The sequence below is a fragment of the Rattus norvegicus genome, chromosome 7 (assembly GCF_036323735.1).
Source record: "Rattus norvegicus strain BN/NHsdMcwi chromosome 7, GRCr8, whole genome shotgun sequence".
In the NCBI taxonomy this organism is placed as follows: Eukaryota; Metazoa; Chordata; class Mammalia; order Rodentia; family Muridae; genus Rattus; species Rattus norvegicus.
The window spans coordinates 91,928,982-91,951,943 of record NC_086025.1 but is presented as its reverse complement, the minus strand read 5'-3'; the positions used below and the strand labels follow the sequence as shown (position 1 = coordinate 91,951,943).

The 22,962-nt window shown below is 43.0% G+C and overlaps 1 protein-coding gene and 1 long non-coding RNA gene across 2 annotated transcripts in view; both read right to left on the bottom strand.

The window, feature by feature from the left end:
* Fer1l6 (fer-1-like family member 6) overlaps positions 1 to 770 on the bottom strand; it is a 155,444-nt gene extending 154,674 nt beyond the window's left edge. Inside the window, exon 1 of the mRNA XM_039080186.2 lies at positions 478 to 770. Within this exon, the coding sequence (XP_038936114.2) occupies positions 478 to 500 (23 nt within the window). The 5' untranslated portion in view covers positions 501 to 770. The remainder of the gene's footprint in view (positions 1 to 477) is intronic.
* A 12,943-nt stretch (positions 771 to 13,713) lies between these two features.
* LOC120093660 (uncharacterized) lies at positions 13,714 to 22,404 on the bottom strand. Its single transcript, XR_005487128.2, has 3 exons — positions 21,792 to 22,404; positions 15,644 to 15,725; positions 13,714 to 15,241 (listed from the first exon to the last, which is right to left on the bottom strand). It is a non-coding gene; the product is annotated as an uncharacterized LOC120093660 (long non-coding RNA).
* Positions 22,405 to 22,962: the final 558 nt, after the last annotated feature.

Genomic DNA, 22,962 nt, shown 5'->3' with positions numbered 1-22,962 from the left:
TTTTAGCCCCTGCACAGCTCTGTACACAAGTCTGTGCTGGAAGTCAGTGAACAGTAACACGAGAGAAGGTGGGGAAGCTCTCCGCCCCCATAGACAGATTGTCCAGAAACTTGTCAGCAGAGGATGACAGCCATGGGGAGAAAGGAACAAGGGTTTGAGTAAGATGAGAGTTTAGTCCAATAACATCAGAAAAAATTCCCAAGTTTCTGATGAAAAGTCTTTAGTAACTGTTGAAGTCCAGCTTGAGGGATGAAAATAACTTTTTAAAATGTTAACAATTATTATCTCCAGGGACGATTATTAAAATAATATCCATTTCCTCATCACATCAGAACCAGGCCCAGTTGTTCCTGTGGTCCATGGCATTTACCTGCTAAGCCTTAAATCTTAGCTACTTAGAGAGGAAGCCCCACACTCCCCACTCCCCTGGTTACAAGAATACCCAGGACCCTTCCACTAAGAGAAGCAGTATTTTACTTGGCTTTAGATGGCTTCTCCATTCTTCCTCTTCTTAATGGCTTCTCTGGTCCAGGAACTAGCAAAATCCTGGTATCTGGTTTTCCTAGGTCCTGGACACAGGCTTTTAAGTTTCAGAGTAATCTGGTGGGCGAGGCTATTTGGGGGGTGTGGCTGAATCAACAAGGCTGGCTGTGCACGGCTGTTTGCAAGCATCAGGTTACCCAGTGCAATCAAAGGTGCAAAGAGAAACTGTCCCCTCAGACAGGATCAATCTAACAGGCTTCTTAGCCACTCCTGATGTCTGAGGTGCTCCCTTCAGTGACAGAAACAAAACATAAATGTTTTCAATCCTCAAATGTTCATCTTAGAATTATGTGATGAGACCATCTCATCTCAATGAAAGTGACACGATCGTTCGATCTCCCAGCTGCCAATGCAAACCTTTTGTGGTACTCTGGTGTGCTGCCACTTCCCCTGTTCAGAATAGTAGCCACTGACTCACATAAGTGCTGGATATTTGAAGCATGGCTCCACAATAGGATAAATGTATATAATTTAATGTAAACATAATCAGCCACATGGGGCTACTCTTTAAACATCACAGTTGAAAAAATTCTCAAAAAGTTATTCCCAGAAAAAAAATAATAAACCGTTGGGATCTGTGATTCTCAGCCTTTGCAGTTCTGAGATCTTTATTGTTTTCCAGTGATGCGGTCAAACCAAGTGCATGGTAAGCAGACACTCTTCCATTGAACCCTGTCAAACTCATTCTTGACATCGAAGGTACTCAACTGTGGCTCATTCCAATAGAACATCCAGCATTCATTAAGAACATTCAAATGTCTGAAATTAACAAAACTTCTATTGCATTTTAACTAAGAAAATGTAAAAATATCAAAACTAAAAATGCTGTAACACTTCTAATTGGAAAAGCACAATGATCACGATAGTAAAATTCCCACACGTTTTACCATATTACCTACGACAGCATCATGGAGCACATAGTAGACGCAAATACTGTGTGATTTTGTCCTGCCTTCATTTAAATTAAATACATAGATTCCCAGAGCCTCTAGAATAACTGCACCATCATCAATGACCATTCCAAGAGTGAAGAGCTTATGTGGAAGTCAGGGACTTGTTCAAGCTCTGGCTTTAGGAAAGGAGTAAGGGAGGGAGGGAGAGAAGGAAAAGGGAGAGAGAGACAAAGATGTGCGTGCACGTGTACACACACACGGGGGGGGGAGGGAGGGGAGAAGGAGAGGAAGAGGGAGAGGGAAGGGGAGGGGAAGAGGGAGGGGGAGAGGGAGAGGGAGAGAGAGAGGGAGAGAGAGAGGCCCAACAAAAGAAAAGCCCTCTCAAATCACACAGCAAGTGAATCAATTGTGCTATCAGCCTGGTACCCAACTCCAAGAGCAAAAGAAAAGAGCGAGCTGCAAATCTGCGAGGAACAGTCATATGATTTTACTAAAAATTATTTCCTTTTCTTTCCTTCTATTGCAAATAGTGAGAAATAAGAGGAAGAGAGTTTATACACATAAAACTGTGAAATGAGCCATTAACATAAACCTGCCTATCCAGGGACGCTTCTGAGAAACTGAACCAGCTCCATTGATGCTTTAGTGAAATCTGCTATCTTTTGAGATTTTCTTTTAAAGCTTTCATAACTTCCCAGTTCTTTGCGGATTCTATCCATATCCATGGGTATCCTCCCAGAAATGAGCAGTAAAACAAAGATCGTCTCTTTGCAATAAGTCAGTTTAAAAGGTTTCGTTTATCGATTCTTTGAGCACTTCGTTGTGTTTCCCACACACTCAGAGGCCTCTTGGGTGCAAAACTCTACAGGTGCAGTACAGGTCCGTGCCTTCGTTAGAGCCAGCAGCCTTGACATCAAATACACCGGGGCATGAGGCTGAGCTCAGGTCCCAGGGATCATCAGGATTATCTTTAAACATTGACATTTTCTTGATGAGCTTGAGCTTTGGATTTCTTATCTGTTAAATGGGTTTAAGCCATCACTGTGCAGTTTGTGAGAAGTCAGAATCATAGCATGCCATATGCACTCTACAAAGATCAGCTACCGTGAAGCACGCTCTCCCAGCCCGCACCTTGGTGAGTACTGCATATGTATTCTAGAAGCTACTAATAAACAGGAAGCTAGGAGCTGAAGTTCAGCGAACTCCCTTGTTCGTTAGCTCAATGGCAAATGGCTTCTTCCGCTACCAACAGAAGCCAGAAGCGAGCGCACCATAAACATAGGGTGTGTGGTAACAGCAAAGTTCACAGTGCACACACCAGCTGTTCTCTCGCCCAGGGTAAATTTGCCCTGTGGTTCTCTGGAATGAAACCAACAGTCTATTTGCAAAGGAACATGGGAATTCAAAACAAACAACTGTATGAGCGGAGCAGCCTAGTATAAGCAACAGCTACTGTCCTCGGTATCCGGAGCCGCGAACCCTGAGTTGGAGAGTTTGGTCTCGGCGTTCATGGCTATGTGTCCCTGGGGAGGTTACTGCCCTTCCCCAAGCTTCTAGATCCCATTTCTTTTTATAAAACAAAAGTAGATTAGGCAACGTCCAGTGATCACTGGAGCTGCTTCTGTCACAGCATCCCAGGATGAACTGAGAAAAGCAGCAGGGAAATGGGCAAGGAATACAGAGCCAGAAAGACCTGGGCTCGAACTGGAGTGGTGACTTCAGCTGGTCCTCTTAGTCTCTCTTAGTTGGGTTCTCAGTTGCAAAAGGAGCTGATGGGCACGGCTGTTGGGGGATTTGTGATAGCTAACGTCAAATACAGCACGGATCCTGTGCCACTGGAGCTGCTCAGCAAGAGATGACTGCAGCTGCCGATAGTACCGCCATTGTCATTCTTACCTTCGCCTTCAAAGGTTAAATCCCAAAGACATTTGATCACATAGCAATCACAGGGAACCCACTTACTATTGTTAGCGCTTTCTTAAATTTTTTTCCTGAAACTAGTTAACCTTTCCTCCTTTGTGTTCATTGCTATTGCTTTTCAATTTTCCACGACACCATTGGTGTCTACCACTTTATTTATTTAACAACAACATTGATTATAAGGAATGTCATATTGGCTCCATCACGATCACCAGCATCATCAGTAACATCATCACCATCATCACGGTCATTGTCCTCCCCATTTCCCATTTCCCAGCACCTGAGTCACTTACCGGAGCCCTCCACACCCATCCAACCAGGAGGTCAGGTTAGAGCTCAGACTCTGAAGTTCATGGTTCTTACATCTTGTCAATAACTTTACGAATGACCTCGACTTTCCCCTCACTGCTGCACCTGAACTAGTCTTAAAGGATTCCTTCTTGAAGCAACTCACTTCATCCATACGTGGAGCTCAAAGCACAGCCTTTTCTACCAGTCTCTATCCAAATGTACGCCATGCACTTGACCGCGCTTTTCTCCACTAGAAGGCATTAAGACCTTTTAGATGAATGCTGTTTTCAGTTTGTTTGTTTGTTTGTTTGTTTGTTTGTTTGTTTATACAATCTCAGAAAATATTTGCCTTACTTTAAGCTAACATGGGCAATGCTTTACTTAGGGACTTTTGGTTCTATGAAAGAGCCAATTTAATCAGTGGTGAGATGAATATGATTTTAAGGTTCTCACTGAATTGAATTAGATTGAATAATAAAAATGACAAAAACAAACAGCAACAACAACAGCAACAACAACAACAACAAAAGCAAAGTTTCCATAGGACTATGTACCAGGGATACATAGACTAAGGATACAATCCCAGTGCTATGTACAAAGAGTCCTAGATTTCCTTTCTTGTGGCCAACTATCTAATCATCCTCCGCCCACCATCTCGCCATCCCCCACCCACCATCTCGCCATCCCCCACCCACCAGCTCCCCATCCCCCACCCACCAGCTCCCCATCCCCCACCCACCAGCTCCCCATCCCCCACCCACCAGCTCGCCATCCCCCACCCACCAGCTCCCCATCCCCCACCCACCAGCTCCCCATCCCCCACCCACCAGCTCACCATCCCCCACCCACCAGCTCCCCATCCCCCACCCACCAGCTCACCATCCCCCACCCACCAGCTCACCATCCCCCACCCACCAGCTCACCATCCCCCACCCACCAGCTCCCCATCCCCCACCCACCAGCTCACCATCCCCCACCCACCAGCTCCCCATCCCCCACCCACCAGCTCCCCATCCCCCACCCACCAGCTCACCATCCCCCACCCACCAGCTCCCCATCCCCCACCCACCAGCTCGCCATCCACACTGTCTTCTCCTCCAGATTCTACCATCTCAGTGCCTGTCTTCCTTCTTGCCATCTGTCATCCTCTCCGTGGCTGCCTTCTTAAATGCTACTCATCTGCTCTGTTGAATGTCTTACTCCTTGGTCCACACTTTAGTTCCCTTAGGAGTTATAGCCCAGATCAGCTAAGAACCATTTTTTGTCTGAAATGGTGTTTTGGGCATAGGGGATGACCTAGCCTGATGAGCGAGTGTGCCTGCCACTGCTGAGTTACATGTGGTCTGAGGTATCAGATGTGGCTGCCCAGGGTAGAGCACTCAGGGAAGGTGGTGAGGGGCAGGTTCATTTTATTGAGAGGGTAGTGAGCCACAGCAGGGACCAGGGCGGCCATTGCAACCACAACCTGGTGAATATTTCCTCTCTAGATGCTGTTATTGACTTCATAGAAGTCTAGAACTGTTCTGTCATTTTGTATTGTTTAATGTCTTTATGTCTTAACTGATGAGGAAACTCAGAGTTTACCAGAATAACACCATTTAGAAGCTCCTTCACTTTCAAACTTTCTGGTGACACGGACACATAATCCCAGCTACGAAGACAGGAAGATGGCAGGTTCAAGACCACCCTGGGAAACATAGTAAGACCCTATCTCAAAAACAGAAGAAAGGGGTTGGGGATTTAGCTCAGTGGTAGAGCACTTGCCTAGGAAGCGCAAGCCCCTGGGTTCGGTCCCCAGCTCCGAAAAAAAGAACCAAAAAAAAAAAAAAAAAAAAAAAACACAGAAGAAAATAAGAAGAAATCATAGCTCAGTAGTAGAATGCCTGCCAGTCATGAATGGAGCCTAAATTCAATCCCAAGCACAAAAGGAACATATGGCTTCCATAAATACAGCCCCTGATAGTTGCCAATGCCTGTCCATAGCCCCTGTGTCTTTAACTGTTAAAGCATCCTAAGTTGGTAAGCAGAGTTGTCATAATCACCATTTAATAAAGAAAAGTTGGAGCTTAAGAAAAGGCAGGTTTCCCAGGTCATAAAACTAAGTAATGATGTTCAGACCTTGGACTCCATTTCCTACATCGACCTCTGAAGAAATTGAATCAGTTTTCATTTCTCTAGCTCCTGTCTTTTAACCAATTGTGACTATTTGAAGCTAAATGTCCCTCACCAGTCTCCTTCAGTCTGGCCTGATGCTCATTCCTCCTCTCTCTGGAACTTTACCACCACCCAACACACTCCTGACTCATTGCTCTGCTTCACAGAGCAATTTCTGTTGTTCAGTGGCAGAGAAATCTTTCTAGCACCATTTTCAATGAGTCCCCTCCACAGTCATAGTTCTAACTGCAAAATAAAGAGTTTCCTTGGTAACCTGGAAAATCCAGCTCTATCTACTTCCTGTGTGACCACTCATGCCCAGTTACACATCTCTCCAAGAACTCCAATATAGCTAGTCCCCAAGCACGGCTGGCATTTTTCTCCTCTGGGTCTTTACCTGAACCACTGCCCGCACACTACAGTTATCTGCAAGTGTGTTATCACATTGTCATCACGGTTTTGTTTCTTCTAACCTACTGAAAATGTTTTAAAAGATCTCTAGCCAGGCGTGGTGGCACTCACCTACTGGAAGGGACAAGCCTGGGCTACATAATATAACAACAAATGAAGGACACTCTAGCGTCTCTTGAAGAATTAGCACGTGATTCAGTCAACTGAGCTGAGAGCTGGGTCATCGTCTTATTATTTAGCATCCAAGTAGACTCACTCGTAATTGTGATTAAGCACAGTTCCTTAGACATTTGAGCTTGTGACAGTTGTCTTATGGTCTCATCCCCAGAACTGTTCTACAGCACAAGCTTCTTTTACATTCACAGATGGCCTTCAAATCATGTCTTCTTCGTGAAGAGAAGTGTTAATTGGCTCTAAGTTAGAATTAATCTCTTCTTTCTCTGCCCTCCTTTAAACTTAGTAGTGACTGCCTCTACTTATATCCACTTAAAGACTTTACCAACTCTAGCCCTCTCACTAGATCACAAACTAATACTAATTCTAGTTCAACTTTGTGTCTCCCATATTGCCTAAGACTAACTTGACTTGGATTTGGTTTTATTCAATCAGTTCAATCAGTTGTTAAATTCTCCAGTTAATACCAACTCATCTCTGATAGTATTTTCCAGTTCCACTTCTAGGCTAAGCTGTATGAGTGTTGACAGCACCTGCTTCTCATGAAGGGCCTTACCTAGTTAGGAAACAAATGAGTTTTCTAAGTTCTATTGATGTAAAAAAAAAATGTTAAGCTCTTAAATAAATCATCATCCAAAGAGAAGCAAGAGTGGCGTATTGTCTTTGGCTGTGGATCAAAACCAAGCCCAGCCTCAGAGTTTCCCACAGAGACTTCCCAAGAAGAAAGGGGGTGGAGAGAGGGAGGAGGAAAGGAGGGAAGAGAGGAGGGAGGGAGGGGGAGAGGGAGGGAAGGAGAGAGAGAGAGAGAGAGAGAGAGAGAGAGAGAGAGAGAGAGAGAGAGAGAGAGAGAAACCAATTCTTTACTCTCTTGGGTCTATTCACAAACTTCACTTTGCTCAAACAGCAACTGATGCCCCAATACAATATTTGCTCACAAGAAACCATTGTGTTCCCATCATATTCGGGTTACATTTTTGTGAGTTACTTCCTCATTGTTTTACTTTTTCCTCTTCTCCTATACAGCCTGGATCTGATTTGAGCACATAGCATTTTATCAGGATCTTTGGTAAGTCTAGGATAGAAAAAAATGCATTTTGTTCTCAACACATGGGATCATCCTAAATGAATGTAGAAACAATAAAGCATTTGGATAATAGGTGTCAAATCCTGCACATAAACAGAAGAAATCTTCACCATAGCACTTTCTGTGCAGGCTTGTGTGCACTATGGAACTTTCTTCATACCCCTGTACCCAGGTTAGAGGGATGGTCGTTTGTGACACCATGCCATCATCTGAGCATCCTTTTAATGTGTTAAGTGTATGTGACAACTCTGGATTAGTCCTTCCCTGAGAAAGAACATGATTAAGATGTGAGAGAAATTCCCTTAATGGTTCTGGCAACCCAAAGTACTAAAATTTTGCTATATGTCATTGTGGTTTGTGGACAGCAATGCCATATTATACACTTAAAATCCATCAAGAGGAAATGTTTTACATTATGTGTTCTTTATATAATAAAGAAATAAAAAGGGGAAAAAAAGAAGGCATAAGGGAAGCCTCTGAAGACAAAATTTTTCCCAGTAAGATGGTTATTAAGTAACCATTCCAACCCCTACTTGAAGAATTGCCAAAAGAAAAGCTGAGTTACCTAATCAAATATTGAACCATAACACATTGAAGTGCTGATTGTTGAGAGGGACATGGCACACGCCATGAGAGAGGACAATGGCGGAAGCAGCCATGACTGTGTGAAACAAAACCCAGAACCCCTCTACCTATGTCTCCTCCTTTCCTGTATTCTGTAGTATTTGTATTGTCTACAATAACTTCCCTTCCTACAACTGTGTTGCTTGATTATTTTGCAGAGGTATGTTGAGAGTAGCAGCACCATAATCTAATCCAAGAGTTGACAAGCTGTGGGCTACAGTCCTAATACAGCTTCCTATAGGCTTTTGTAAATAACATTTTATTTACAGCCATCACATGCATTTACATACCATCCATGAGTGCTTGCACCCTTCAATGGTGGAATCAAAGAATATAGACCAACACTATATGGACTTCAAAGCCTAAAATATTCATTACATGGCCCTTCATAGAGAAGTTGCCAACCTCTCACCTAATCCACGGGATCCAAACACCAACTGGCGTTGCTAAATAATGAAGGGAAAATGAGCATCATTCTGAGCCCCAAGACTTGGCACTGACATAATCAAGGGAAAGTATTGGTATTGTCTTTGGGGTAGAGGTTAAGACATGAAAAGAATAGTTTCATCATCTTACATGAGAGCATGGTGTGATGGTTTGTAAATGCTTGGTCCAGGGAGTGGTGCTGTTAGAAGGTGTGACCCTATTGGAGTAGGTGTGTCCTTGTTGGAGTAGGTGTGTCACTGTGAATGTGGGCTTTAAGACCCTCATCCTAATATACAAAGAACTCAAGAAGTTAGACCACAGGGAGACAAATAACCCTATTAAAAAATGGGGTTCAGAGCTAAACAAAGAATTCACAGCTGAGGAATGCCGAATGGCTGAGAAACACCTAAAGAAATGTTCAACATCTTTAGTCATAAGGGAAATGCAAATCAAAACAACCCTGAGATTTCACCTCACACCAGTGAGAATGGCTAAGATCAAAAACTCAGATGACAGCAGATGCTGGCGAGGATGCAGAGAAAGAGGAACACTCCTCCATTGTTGGTGGGATTGCAGACTGGTACAACCATTCTGGAAATCAGTCTGGAGGTTCCTCAGAAAATTGGACATTGAACTGCCTGAGGATCCAGCTATACCTCTCTTGGGCATATACCCACAAGATGCCCCAATATATAAAAAAAAACACGTGCTCCACTATGTTCATCGCAGCCTTATTTATAATAGCCAGAAGCTGGAAAGAACCCAGATGCCCTTCAACAGAGGAATGGATACAGAAAATGTGGTACATCTACACAATGGAATATTACTCAGCTATCAAAAACAACGGCTTTATGAAATTCATAGGCAAATGGTTGGAACTGGAAAATATCATCCTAAGTGAGGTAACCCAATCACAGAAAAACACACATGGTATGCACTCATTGATAAGTGGCTATTAGCCCAAATGCTTGAATTACCCTAGATGCCTAGAACAAATGAAACTCAAGACGGATAATCAAAATGTGAATGCTTCACTCCTTCTTTAAAAGGGGAATAAGAATACCCTTGGCAGGGAAGAGAGAGGCAAAGATTAAAACAGACACAGAAGGAACACCCATTCAGAGCCTGCCCCACATGTGGCCCACACGTATACAGCCATCCAATTAGACAAGATAGATGAAGCAAAGAAGTGCAGGCTGACAGGAGCCGGATGTAGATCGCTCCTGAGAGACACAGCCAGAATACAACAAATATAGAGGCGAATGCCAGCAGCAAACCACTGAACTGAGAATAGGACCCCCGTTGAAGGAATCAGAGAAAGAACTGGAAGAGCTTGAAGGGGCTCGAGACCCCATATGTACAACAATGCCAAGCAACCAGAGCTTCCAGGGACTAAGCCACTAACTAAAGACTATACATGGACTGACCCTGGACTCTGACCCCATAGGTAGCAATGAATATCCTAGTAAGAGCACCAGTGGAAGGGGAAGCCCTGGGTCCTGCTAAGACTGAACCCCCAGTGAACTAGATTGTTGTGGGGAGGGCGGCAATGGGGGGAGGATGGGGAGGGGAACACCCATAAAGAAGGGGAGGAGGAGGGATTAGGGGGATGTTTGCCCGGAAACCGGGAAAGGGAATAACACTCGAAATGTATATAAGAAATACTCAAGTTAATAATAATAATAAAAAAAAGACCCTCATCCTAGCTGCATGGAAGCCAGTATTCTGCTAGCAGCCTCTGGATGAAGATGTAGAACTCTCAGCTCTTTCTGCACCATGCCTGCCTGGATGCTGCCATGTTACTACCTTGATGGACTGAACTTCTGAACCTGTAAGCCAGCCCCAATTAAATGTTGTCCTTATAAGAGTTGCCTTGGTTATGGTGTCTGTTTGCAGCAGTAAAACCCTAACTAAGACATATGGTTTGCCTTAGTTGAAGTTGTCACTGAACATTTAACATGGGGGAAAATGCAGTTTCTAAATGAATAAGGCAGACTGGACCTGTCACTCAGACAGATTTATCCTATATTAGGAAATTATTTGCAATGTGGGTTTTGATAGAAGGTAGAACCCACCTTGTACAACAGATCCTAAAAATATTAGATGCTTTTTTTTTTAACCAACTCACCACGGGTTGTTCAACTGGGCATATTTACCCAAGGCTTTGAATCTGAACTTTGTGATATACAGAGACAGAGAATTCATCCTATGATTGGGCCTGGGGACTGCAGAGATACTCAGTATCAGTAACCAGGGCCAGCAGCAAGGGTGGTGTCACCAAGCACAACAAGAGACCTCCCCCCACTGTCCCTGATACGATGCTGCCTGAGTTCTGGCCTCTTTGTTTCTCTAGGTTTCTGCCTCTTTTCTGATTCAATTTTTTTTCAGATTCCCACGAACCTTATCAACCATACAAAACTTTTAATTTTCAGTGTACAATTTTATTGAATTTTAATATGCATAGGAAAATAATCTTAATAAATGAAGAAAGAAATAATTATATAGCTTTATGAATTTTCCCAGAGTCAGTACAACCATATATTTAGGTCCCTGATTATGAAATGGAGATTTATTTATTGAATTGTTTTGGGTGCTGGGAATTGAACTTAGGACCTTACATTTGAGGCCAACCAAACCACTGGCAACATCCTCTTAGGAAGTTCTTAACCATTTCCTGTATAGGAGTTGTTAAGTCCAGGGCTCTTCCGTTTTCAGTAATGTACAGAGAAGACAATTACTACAGTTGTGTTATGTATTAAAAGATTACCAGAGAGCATGCTAATCTTTGTGTGTGTGTCCTCACATGTAGTGCTCACAATGTGACTATTAACCTGCTCTTTCCACAGTGTAGTTATCATCATTCTCACACAACAAAACTACTACTAAATCTCCCGTTTTACGGACTTAGAAAGGTCCAGTGCTTAGTTGAAGATCACACAGGTCAGAAATTCCAGGTCTGTCTACACATGTAACTGGGAGCCTAACTCTACCAAACTTCTTCCAGAATCTGTATAGTCCTGTTGTAAGAGAAATTGAGTGGGCTTATGATTCCTAGCAAAGATGAAATTCACCAGTTAAACCAACTATATATTTCAAGATGTTCCAGTAGCCAGCTATGGAAAAAAAGACAAAACAAAACAAACGAAACAGTTCTTAGTTACAATGTTTGACAATTTCCATTGTGTAAATATTCCCACTGTATCAGATTTTAAGTTACATGATTTAACCATAAGTTCAAAAGCTTCCTTAAATGCTTAACATTGGCTCTTGCAAACCACGTGACCTGGCTCGAGCATGCCCTTCTGCCTAAGCCCTACTCTATTTTCTTTCTTTCTGTATTGTTTGCTGCTTTATTTTATCTCATACTCTAGAAATCTGAGTTAAACGAGATCTTAGAGGCTATTTAGACTCTATATAGGCCAATGGCAGACTCTCTTCCTGACTATCTTGAATTTTATGTCTACCTTCTGCTCAGTGCCTATAGTAGGTAGAAACTCACTACCACCACGGACCTCATTTTTGTGAAATAGTCACCAGGGTTTCAAGAATCTGGCAAGATTTGGGAATGGGTTGCTCCACTCCATGTTTCTTTCAGCAGTAGACTTTGATCTTCCTCCTGCTACCAGAAAACTCTACCCAGGTCACTCTGTGGTGTGTGGATCTCATAGGCACCTGCTTACCCGGGACCCACCTTCCTACACCACAATCAGGGATGAGGGCTCAAGGCTGTGGCAGGATCGTGGGCTGGCTTCGCTGTGCAGCCATCATGTGTGGAGCTGAAGCTAAATAGGCCATTGCTTCGGAGTGTGCAGCGAAGCTGAGTGGCAGAAATGCTTAGGGAGGAAAAAAGCGAGGTTCATTAAGTTGTCAGATCTCTCCTCTCTCGGAGAACATCGGATTCTTGCATAACTAAGCATTATTTCCCAGCAGTGCTTTGGAATCTCTGTCTTCATTCACTTTGTTCTGCAATTTGCCATCCCAGGGGTATTGAGAATTAGCTCAGCATTACCAACAGGGGTGATGGCTCGTAGAGAACACTCTGCAGTACTGATGCACTCTACAATAGTGAAACACTCTCTACAATAGTGAAACTCTCTACAATAGTAAAACACTCTACAATAGTGAAACACTCTACAATAGTGAAACACTCTCTACAATTGTGAAATACTCTACAATTGTGAAATACTCTCTACAATAGTGAAACACTGTACAATTGTGATACACTCTCTACAATAGTGAAACACTCTACAAGAGTGAAACACTCTACAATAGTGAAACACTCTACAATAGTGAAACACTACAAGAGTGAAACACTCTACAAGAGTGAAACACTCTACAAGAGTAAAACACTCTACAAGAGTGAAACACTCTACAAGAGTGAAACACTCTACAAGAGTGAAACACTAGGGGTTGGGGATTTAGCTCAGTGGTAGAGCACTTGCCTAGCAAGCGCAAGGCCCTGGGTTCGGTCCCCAGCTCCAAAAAAAAGAAAAAAAAAAAAGAGTGAAACACTCTACAGTACCCTTCACCTGCTATATAGGTCAACAGGCACTTCACAAGCCTGGTGGAGTTACTATGCTTATTTATGTGGGCACTGAGTAGGACAGCAGGTGCTAAGCTTCCCAACAACTTTCTTCTATTCATATTTTAGATAACGCAGGAAATAACAAGTTTCCCTGTGGCATCTCCACAGTACACGTCACTGTTTTTGTTCTTTACCCGCCCACGCCTCCCTCAAATTTAACAGAGCTCTTTCTTACTCCCATGAATAATCTCTCCCTTTTATTTGAATGTTTGATTTGACAAAAATCACGTATTCAAAAACTAAATTTAAATTTTTTAGCTTTCAGTTCATTTTTACTTAAAATCTGAATAGTTGTGTTCTTATAATGGCGTTCTAATCAAACTGCTTTGAATGATTTTATAAGAAAACCTATTAGATGTGTAAAAAATAGATTTCACACTTCTAGATTGACTTTAGATTGTGTTTCTAATGAGATACATTTAAATATCAGTATCTGAATATATCAGATTCTACTTTCTAATCCTTCGTATATGTATATGTATATGTATATGTATATGTATATGTATATGTATATGTATATGTATATGTATATGTATATGTATATGTATATGTGTATGTGTATGTGTATGTGTATGTGTATGTGTATGTGTATGTATATGTATATGTATATGTATATGTATATGTATATGTATATGTATATGTATATGTATATGTATATGTATATGTATATGTATATGTATATGTATATGTATATGTATATGATGTATATGTATATGTATATGTATATGTATATGTATATGTATATGTATATGTATATGTATATGTATATGTATATGTATATGTATATGTATATGTATATGTATATGTACATGAGATACAATGCTTGTTTTTGTAAATAGGGTGATGCTGGAATTGATTCAAATGATTATCTCGGGGCTGGGGATTTAGCTCAGTGGTAGAGCGCTTATCTAGGAAGCACAAGGCCCTGGGTTCGGTCCCCAGCTCCGAAAAAAAGAACCAAAAAAAAAAAAAAATGATTATCTCACATTTTGTCTGCAGCTCTTCTGTTTCTGCAGCTGAGTTGAATATTTGCAACAGCGATGAATGGTTCATAAAGCTTAAAATATTTATTGCCTGGCCCTTTACAGCTCTGCCAGCTCCTGCTTTCCTGTCACTGTAATATAAATTATGTGAAAAAGATCTGCTTCTTTCAATTGCATTAGTAATTTTGCCGCAGAGAAATCAAGAAACACCAATGCTACCGAGTAAATAAATATTCTGCTATGAATACATAGTCTCACAGTTACCAGTTACTCTCGGAAATGCTGGGCTGGCAGCACCTGGGCAGGCAAAACTGTCACTAAATTCAACCGCCCTCGACACTGCACCCCGTCTATAAAAATGACCGTTTTGGACTGGGGATTTAGCTCAGTGGTAGAGCGCTTACCTAGGAAGCACAAGGCCCTGGGTTCGGTCCCCAGCTCCGAAAAAAAGAACCAAAAAAAAAAAAAAAAATGACCGTTTTACTTGTTTGCTACTGTCACCATGAAGGCGAATCTGTCAAGACGTATTTTGCCAAGCAATGGCTCCGCTTGTGACTTTCAAGCCTTCTTCAGTACATTTTGATTCATTTATTTTTGTGTCCATGTGTGTGGGGTGAACACCTTATGGGAGTCGGTTCTCTTCTTCCCTCGTGTGGTGTCTGGGGACGGAACTCAGCCCCATCAGGCTTGGCAGTAGGAACCACAGTGAGGAGGTACCAGCTTGATGCTTTTCGTCTCGAAGAACTGGTCTTTCTACTGCGCGTGAACAGCACTGAGGGTGAGAGGGCACCCCTCTATTGCTCCTCACTTCTTGTCGGCAGGCACCGAAATCGTAGTGTTCCTCCGTGGCTCTGGATTCTGCGTGTCTTCGTAACACCAGTTGCTCAATGAGCAGGGCCAGCAGGGGCAGGTCCCGTGGTCCTCTGATGAGTGGCAAATAAGATCAATGATCTCAGGGTCCTTCCTCCAGCCCCTTCCAGCCTAGGAATCATGCCACAGGGTGCTTCATAGGGCACTGCCACAGGCGAATTTCAAATGTTTACTAATCTGGCTTTTCAGCCAAGAAGGGTCCCGAAGTTAGAGCATTGCACTGCATACTCCTCTGATTCACTAACATTGCTTTGTTCTCAGAGTTTTCTTTGTAATCTTCTTCCTTTCAGAGAGAGAGAGACTAGCATTGCATTTTCAGAAGGGGTTTTCCTTCGGTCCCAGCTTCATTTTAAAATAAGCACAAGCAAGATTCAGAATCCGGGTGTAATGTTTTGGAGAAACTATTGGTGTCTATAGCACAGCAGGTTGAACATAGTTGACAACAACGTATTACATATCTTAGAGTAGCAGAGAGGAAATTGAATAACGTCATTGTAGAAATGATGAAAGTCTAAGGTGACAGATGAACCAATGACCCTGAGTTAAGCTCTACCCAATAGTAACTTAAATTAAAACATATTTAATGTGTCAATCAAAAATTTAGATCTATAGAGAATGGATAAAAGGTAATAATAATAATAATAATAATAATAATAATAATAATAATAATAATAATGGCACCTACCTCTAACCCGAGAGGCAGAAGATAGCTGTAATTTGATGTCTACATAGCAAGTTCCGTGTTAGCAGGGCTGCACAGGAAGATCCTGTTTCAAAAAAAAAAAAACCCACAAAATGTAAATACTAAAAAATAAAGTAAAGTAGTATTTGGATGATGCTTCTAAAATTATTGTATTTAAACATACACACTGCTCTTATTCTGTGCCAGGTTCTATTCCAAGCAACTCACTAACTCATTTACTCTCAGAATAAGGTCTGTTGAAGAGTACTCAGCAAGGGCTGACACGCATGGCTCCTGAGGCATGGCTCTCACCCATGCCTGGCCCAGGAGCTCAGTCCAAGTGACAGAAGCATTGTCATGGAGGGCAGTGGCTGACTGACAGCTGGTGGGTAGGTCAGAGGCCTGGGCTGCAATGCAAAACTGAATTTCAATCAGTTGCCCAATAGTTTAAGTCAGCTCCCTCCAGAGCCTGCTCCAGCTTTCCCTTTGACTCTGACTCTTGCTGTTCCTTCACCCTTGGCCATGAAAGAGTAAACGCTTGGAAGCAAAGTGTCTCAAATGAAATTCTCCTGCCCCAGTTCTCAGTGGAGCAGGCTTCTTGCCTGCCTGCCATATTCCCGGTGTTCATTTTGAAAGGTTCTATAGTTGGGACACTCAGTGTGACTGTACTCCCCCATCTCCCAGCTGTCTGCGGCTCTTTCTAAGACTTGCTCTCCTGGAGAGAGACACAGTGTGACTCAACTATTTCAAGCTGTGTTTCTTAAAGGAAACCCTCTGTTTGTCTGAAAAGTATATTTAAAAACATGTTAAAGCAGTTAGAATGACAGGCTTCTCACAATACTATGAAGATCCCATACAGCTGTCTTTCTCGTATTCACGTTCTCCTTTGTATCATAAATTATAAATCGGCTCAAAAAAAAAAAAATAATTAGCCAGTCTCAAACTTAGCAGGGTTTGCTTGTTTCATAACGATTGGAGCTTTTTTAGCCAAGGAAAAGAAATTAACTCATTGAGATGCAAATTTTATTTACTTTATGAGGTCAGGTAGAGGAATCAAAATCAAAGGACATTTATTTCTTTACATACATGTTCTAGTGATTGTCCTTTTAAAAGGCATTACTATAGACTTTTTGGTGCAGAGCCTGGGTGATGGAGATTCAGAGGGAAGAGGATGGGTCCAGAAACTGCCCATCACACCAACAGCCACAGTGACCCTGGAAACACCTGCGTCTGCAGAGTCCTTTGCCTCCCATGCCCTCCCCACTGCCTCTCATTTGATGCCAAGGCCACCAGTGGCTAACCACTGAGGAGCCCTTCTGAGCACAGAGAATGCAGTGGATGAACCCATGGCCTTCACTGTTTTGTGCCAAGGAACAGCATCAAACAGAAAAGGATCATGTTGCTATTTGGGGAGCGCAGAGGAAATAGGTCATGTTAAACACGTATGTTTAACCGATGAGGGTTGGATAAGACCATGTGGTGAGTGAAAGGAAGGTTAGTGGTTCCAGGCTAGTCCAAAGCATTGACTACAATTAAACAGGAAAGGAAGTAAGGCTCCTGGGCAGCTCTGCTTGCTAAACGCTCTCATGTACAGGGGGGCACTCTTGTCCGTCAGTGAGCATTTCTGTGTGTAAAGTGCTGTGATGACCACCAGGCACCCAGGGTAGCTCACACGTAGAGAGGTCTCAGAACAGTGTGGGGATAAAGGAGAGGAAGAGAACTGGACAGAGACCAGCATGTTCTACAAAGCTCAGAGTGCAGGCTGCTGAGGAGCAGAGAGACAGGCCAGCTCATCTCAGAGACAACAGTGAGTCAACGCACAGAACACTGAATGCAAGTGATAGGGGGACATTTTTGTCTTGCACCAATTTTAGGGGAGAGTGCACAGTTTCTCATCCTGCATACTGTGTTAGCCATAGAGATCTGGGGAGCTATTCTAAATCAAGTTCACAGTGCACTCCTCAATTCCTAGTTTTCTTAGGTTTTTGTTTGTTTGTTTGTTTGTTTGTTTGTTTGTTTTTGGTTGATTGGGGTTTTTTTGTTTGTTTGTTTAGTTGGTTTGGTTATTTGAGATAGGGTTTCTCTGTGTAGGCCTCGCTGTCCTGAATCTTGCTGTGTAGACCAGGTTGGTCTCAAACTCAGAGCTCCTCTAGCCTCTGCCTCCCAAGTGCCAGGATTAAAGGCATGTTCCACCATACCCAGCTCCCTAGTGTTCTAAGTTTCAGTATGACTGAGTATTGGATTTTGCCCGATGCTTTTCTGTATCAGTTGACACGGTCAGTTAATGTGGTAAGGCACATCGATGGAGGGTGGAATGCTCTACCACCTTCCCGAGCCGCAAAGTGTTGCTTGGTGATTCAATAGCATCCTTTGTAGACATGGTTAGACTCGGGTGCTTTTAATATGGATCTCAAAACGACATTCTTCAGATCATACCGATGAGATAGGGCACGGAGGACAGATGTGTTTGGAAAGCCACTGACACGATTAGATTGAGACGTAGAAACGAGAATTGTCTGACAGCAGTGCGCACTGAAGAAACAACAGTGGTAAAGATGTTCTTGGAAGGAATTATCATGGTTTTGGCAATAAGGAGGGTTGTGAATGTAAAGAGTAAGAAGGCAGAGGCACCTCTGCATCGGGAGGCTAAGCTGGAGACAGAGACTGCTTCACTCATCAGGTGAGATTATTCAGAATGAAAGCCATTTGGTACCCAAGAGGTAGGAATGATAAGGTCGGGGCCCAGAAAAATTCCCTAAGCAATATTGACAGGACACCCATATGCTACCCAGTTCTTACTTGGGATTTTGTTTCTGTGAACAGACACCATGACCACAGCAACTCTTATAAAGAAAGACATTTAATCAGGGTTGGCTTACAGGTTCAGAGGTTTAGTCTATTAGCATCATGACAGGAAACGTGGCAGCATCCAGGCAGACATGGAGCTGGAGAAGGAGCTGAGACTTCTACATCTTGATCCAAAAGCAGCAGCAGGAAACTGTGTGCCACACTGGGTATAGCTTAAACATAGGAGACGTCAAAGCCCGCCTCTACAGCGACACACTTCCTCCATCAAGTCCACACCTACTCCAACAAGGCCACACCTCCTAAAAGTACCATTTCCTATGGCCAAGCATAGTCAGAAATCTGAGTCTATGGGGACCATTCCTGTTCAAACCAGCCATTCTGGAAGTGTAAGTGCAGAATATGGGAGAACGATTTGAATGGAAGATTACCTTGATAGTGTATTGGTTAGAGCTGCGTGTGTTAACAAAGAAACAAAGGAGATTGCATCTGGGCAATAAGAAGACTATTGAAAGTGTATAATTCTACATTAAAGTCGTGTAGTGTTTTATGAAGGTGAAAAAGAAACTAGGCTAATCATTTGCTTTTCCACCTCCATACCTGACCCAGAAGTGCTTCTTTCATTGCATCTTTAAGGCAAATAACCCTTCCTGTTGGTTTACTGAGTAACCTTGAGCAATCCCAGACTCAATGTCAGACCTAAATCTATACATTGGATTCTGACATATCACGGGCTAACCAATGGGTCACACAGCTTGAAACATTCTCTCTCTCTCTCTCTCTCTCTCTCTCTCTCTCTCTCTCTCTCTCTCTTTCTCTCTCTGCTACCATTAAAATCATGTATAAAGCACTCAGAAGGTGTGGAGGGAGTCTGTGTCCTTTATTTTCTTTAAGTTAGGCCTTTAAAAATGAGTGGAAACTCTCTGATGAATTCCTGCCTGGCTGGACCATTAACTCCAAATGTTTTTGCTCCTCTGGTAGAAATCAAAGAAAAATTATTATCACTATGTCCCGAAATTAAGCAGACAATGACTCCCCCTGGAACATAAGACTCAAGTCACCAGATTTTTGTTTCTGTTTTGTCACAGACGTACCTACAAGCCTGCAGGGAGACATGTTTGGGGATAGGGGCCGTTGCAGACATCTGGGGGCACCTCTCGATGTGTGGGCACCAGAGAATCATTAGCTGGGAATGGAAATCAACTTGTCCCTTAGAGCGTACTTCCATTACTTAAAGAAGTGAGCCACGGTGACGATAAATAAAGTGACCAGGGAGAAGCGCACAGAGCAAGATGAAAAGCTGTACTGAGCTCAGACAGCCGGTCCAGCCACGCATCTGCTCTGAATCACTGCCCCAGAAAAGGAGTTGTGTTCTTATAGCTCTATTTATTACTATTCCCTGTCTTTGATCTGTTCTGGAAAGCCCAAGTCACTGATTTAAAACTCCTTACCACACCGGATATTGATTTAAACAGGATTTAATAAGGTGGCATCAAAAGTTTACTGAATCCTTTTAACTGGCATATTTTCTTTTAAAGGCATCTTATTAGGTCACCTACCCAGGTATTTGCCTTCTGTCTCATGGATTAAAGTAGAGAGGGGGAGGGGAGGAAGACCAGAAAAGCATGTGTGAGATAATCCCACTCACATAAAACAAAGATGGGCAAGAGGACTCCATGCTGTGAGAGTTTATTCTCTAGGGCATAGCAACTTGTAGTGGGTGGGAGTGGGCCTCATGTGTACTAGTGACATTCTTTACTGTGCCTTCAGTGGTGATGTCACTAGTAGGTGCCTTGATATTTATGAAGTGGCACACTTAAGGTATGTGACCATATGTGTATGTATATGTGTGTATGGGTGTGTGCATGTATATAAATATGTGTATGTATATATATACATGTGTAAATATATATATATATGTGTGTGTGTGTGTGTGTACGTATACATATACATATATAGGTCATACCTTAGTAAGACCTTAAAATAAGGGAAAAACGCCATCCCTTGTGCAAACAGCTATATGCAAATATTGAGAGGAATAACATCATTTAATCAGTATCCCCATGTGACAGGTGGTATTCTGAGTGCTAATGAGATAAATTAGCTCACTTTTTATGCTCAAAGCAACTCTACAAGGTAAATGCTAACAGGCTTTTGAAGACAGATACAGATACCAGAGTACATTGGAGTCAGAATTTGAATGCAGGATCTCTCTCCCAAACCTATGCTCTTACCAGCTACATCGTGGGTGACTGAAGAGAGACGAGGGAATCAGGGCTAGGAATTTCCCTTCTTGCCCAGGGTCTCACTGTGTGTCTGCAAAATGTCCTTCCGATCTCAACTTCCTCTTTATGCCAGGCCTTCCTTAAGATAACCAGCTGGCACTATTTATCCTTGTGTGGAACTGAACCACATACCTCAGGGTATTTAGCATTCCTGGCCCTGGCCACTCGTGCCACTAAATGATTTAGTGATTGTCACAACTACTACAATACTCCAGACTGAGAAAATAAGTCAGTGGTTGAACATTGTTCTAGCACAACAGGGCCTGGAGTTTGGTCCTCAGGGTCACAAAAAGGAAGTTATAAAACATATTTGGCCCATCTATAGGCAGCAACACACTGCTCCAAATGTATGGTCCCTACCCAGGGCATCGAAAGTCCCCGGGCTAAAAAAAAGTCTGCCATCCCCACCCTCCAGAGCCAGCACTTCCCTCTCTCCTGCCCTAACTCTTCAGACTTTTCCTGGAAGCTTCAGAGGCAAACACCAATCAGCTGTTTGTTGAACCAGTTTCCCTACTTCCTGGTTGTATTCTATGCCCCATGTCCCTGCCTCCCTCAGCTGTTATCCTGTGATTGAACTGTGGCCAAAATGTCTGAGAGAAGTGTTACTCTGTGCCTGCCTATGAGCCTCCAGGCTCTCTCCCCACTCTTTCCTCTAGTAATATTCAAATGGTCTGGTCTTCATCAAAGAAGGACTCATCCTCACTCCACTGACACCTAAACTCTTAACAGGAAATAGCATCAAGCACATCAAGTCACTACAAATCCAGGTGTATCTGTGACAGCAACTAGCCTTGCCCCAATACATCTTAGAAACTGCTGTTGACCTATGAAGATGTTGAGATTTACTGTGTCTCAAATTTCTAGCTAAAGCTCAAAGGTTAAAGCAATAAGTAATATGTCTCTTATGTTCCAAAGCAGAACATCAAACATCTGCCAAGAACAGCCCCTAGAATGTTCTACACAACACCAAACTGGCCTTGAGAAACTTGGCCCACCATCCCTCTCAGCCATCTCTCTAATCTTAGAGAATGAGGCAGGAGAGGCCCGCCTGGAATACATACCAGAGTCAGTCTCTTCAGTCTGACAGACACAGCGAAGTACCAGAAGATGTTTCCGTTAAAAGAAAACGAGTGAGGGGTACATCAGAAGCCTGTGGTTTTGTGACATTTATAGAAAGCAAAATGTTACTTTCAAAATGCTTTTATGGGAAGTTTGTACTTTCTGTGAGTTCCTGGGACAATTTGCTTGTTCTGCCTTTTGCCTCCATAATCTCCTGTCCTTTTATCAGTCTCTCCCTCCCTACCCCTGCATTGGCGCACACACACACACACACACACACACACACACACACACACACACACGCACTCGCACACGCGCGCGTTCTCAAGGATCAGTGCCCAACTGGTGGCAGGTTGATTCCACTGGACCACTTCCTTCTTAGCAGGGGCATTGCTTCCTCCTCACAGAAATAGATGCTTATTCTGGATGCAGATTATCCCATTTGTCTAAGTCAGGGTTTCTATTCCTGCACAAACATCATGACCAAGAAGCAAGTTGGGGAGGAAAGGGTTTATTCAGCACTCACTTCCACATTGCTGTTCATTGCCAAAGGAAGTCAGGGCAGGAACTTGGAGGCAAGAGCTGATGCAGAGGCCATAGAGGATGTGGCTTATTAGCTTGCTTCCCCTGGCTTGCTCAGCTTGCTTTCTTATAAAACCCAGGACTACCAGCCCAGGGATGGCACCACCCACAATGGGTCCTTCCACCCTTGTTCACTAATTGAAAAAATGCCCTACAGCTGGGACTTATAGAGGCATTTCCTCAAGGGAGGCTCCTTTCTCTGTGATAACTCCAGCTTGTGTCAAGTTGACACACAAACCAGTCAATGCACCTTCTAAGCATGACATTTCTATTAAACTTCCACACATGGGCTTACAGAAGCTCTGCACAGCCTCCTTGTATTCTGTTCGGTACTGTTTCTGCTCTTGGAATTCACCCACAGTCAACAACATGCACCAATAACCTCGTGCTTACAGAATCTGCTGTTCTTACATGTTCCCCTTACTATCCTAAAGAAGCTAGATTCAAAGAACCCTGGAATGGCCTTTTGAAGGCACAGATACAATGCCAACCAGGTAACAGTACTTCACAGGCTAGAACAAGGTTCTCCAGAATATTATTTACACTTAACATGAGCTTCCGGTTTTCCCACAGGCGATTCAGAAGTTCATG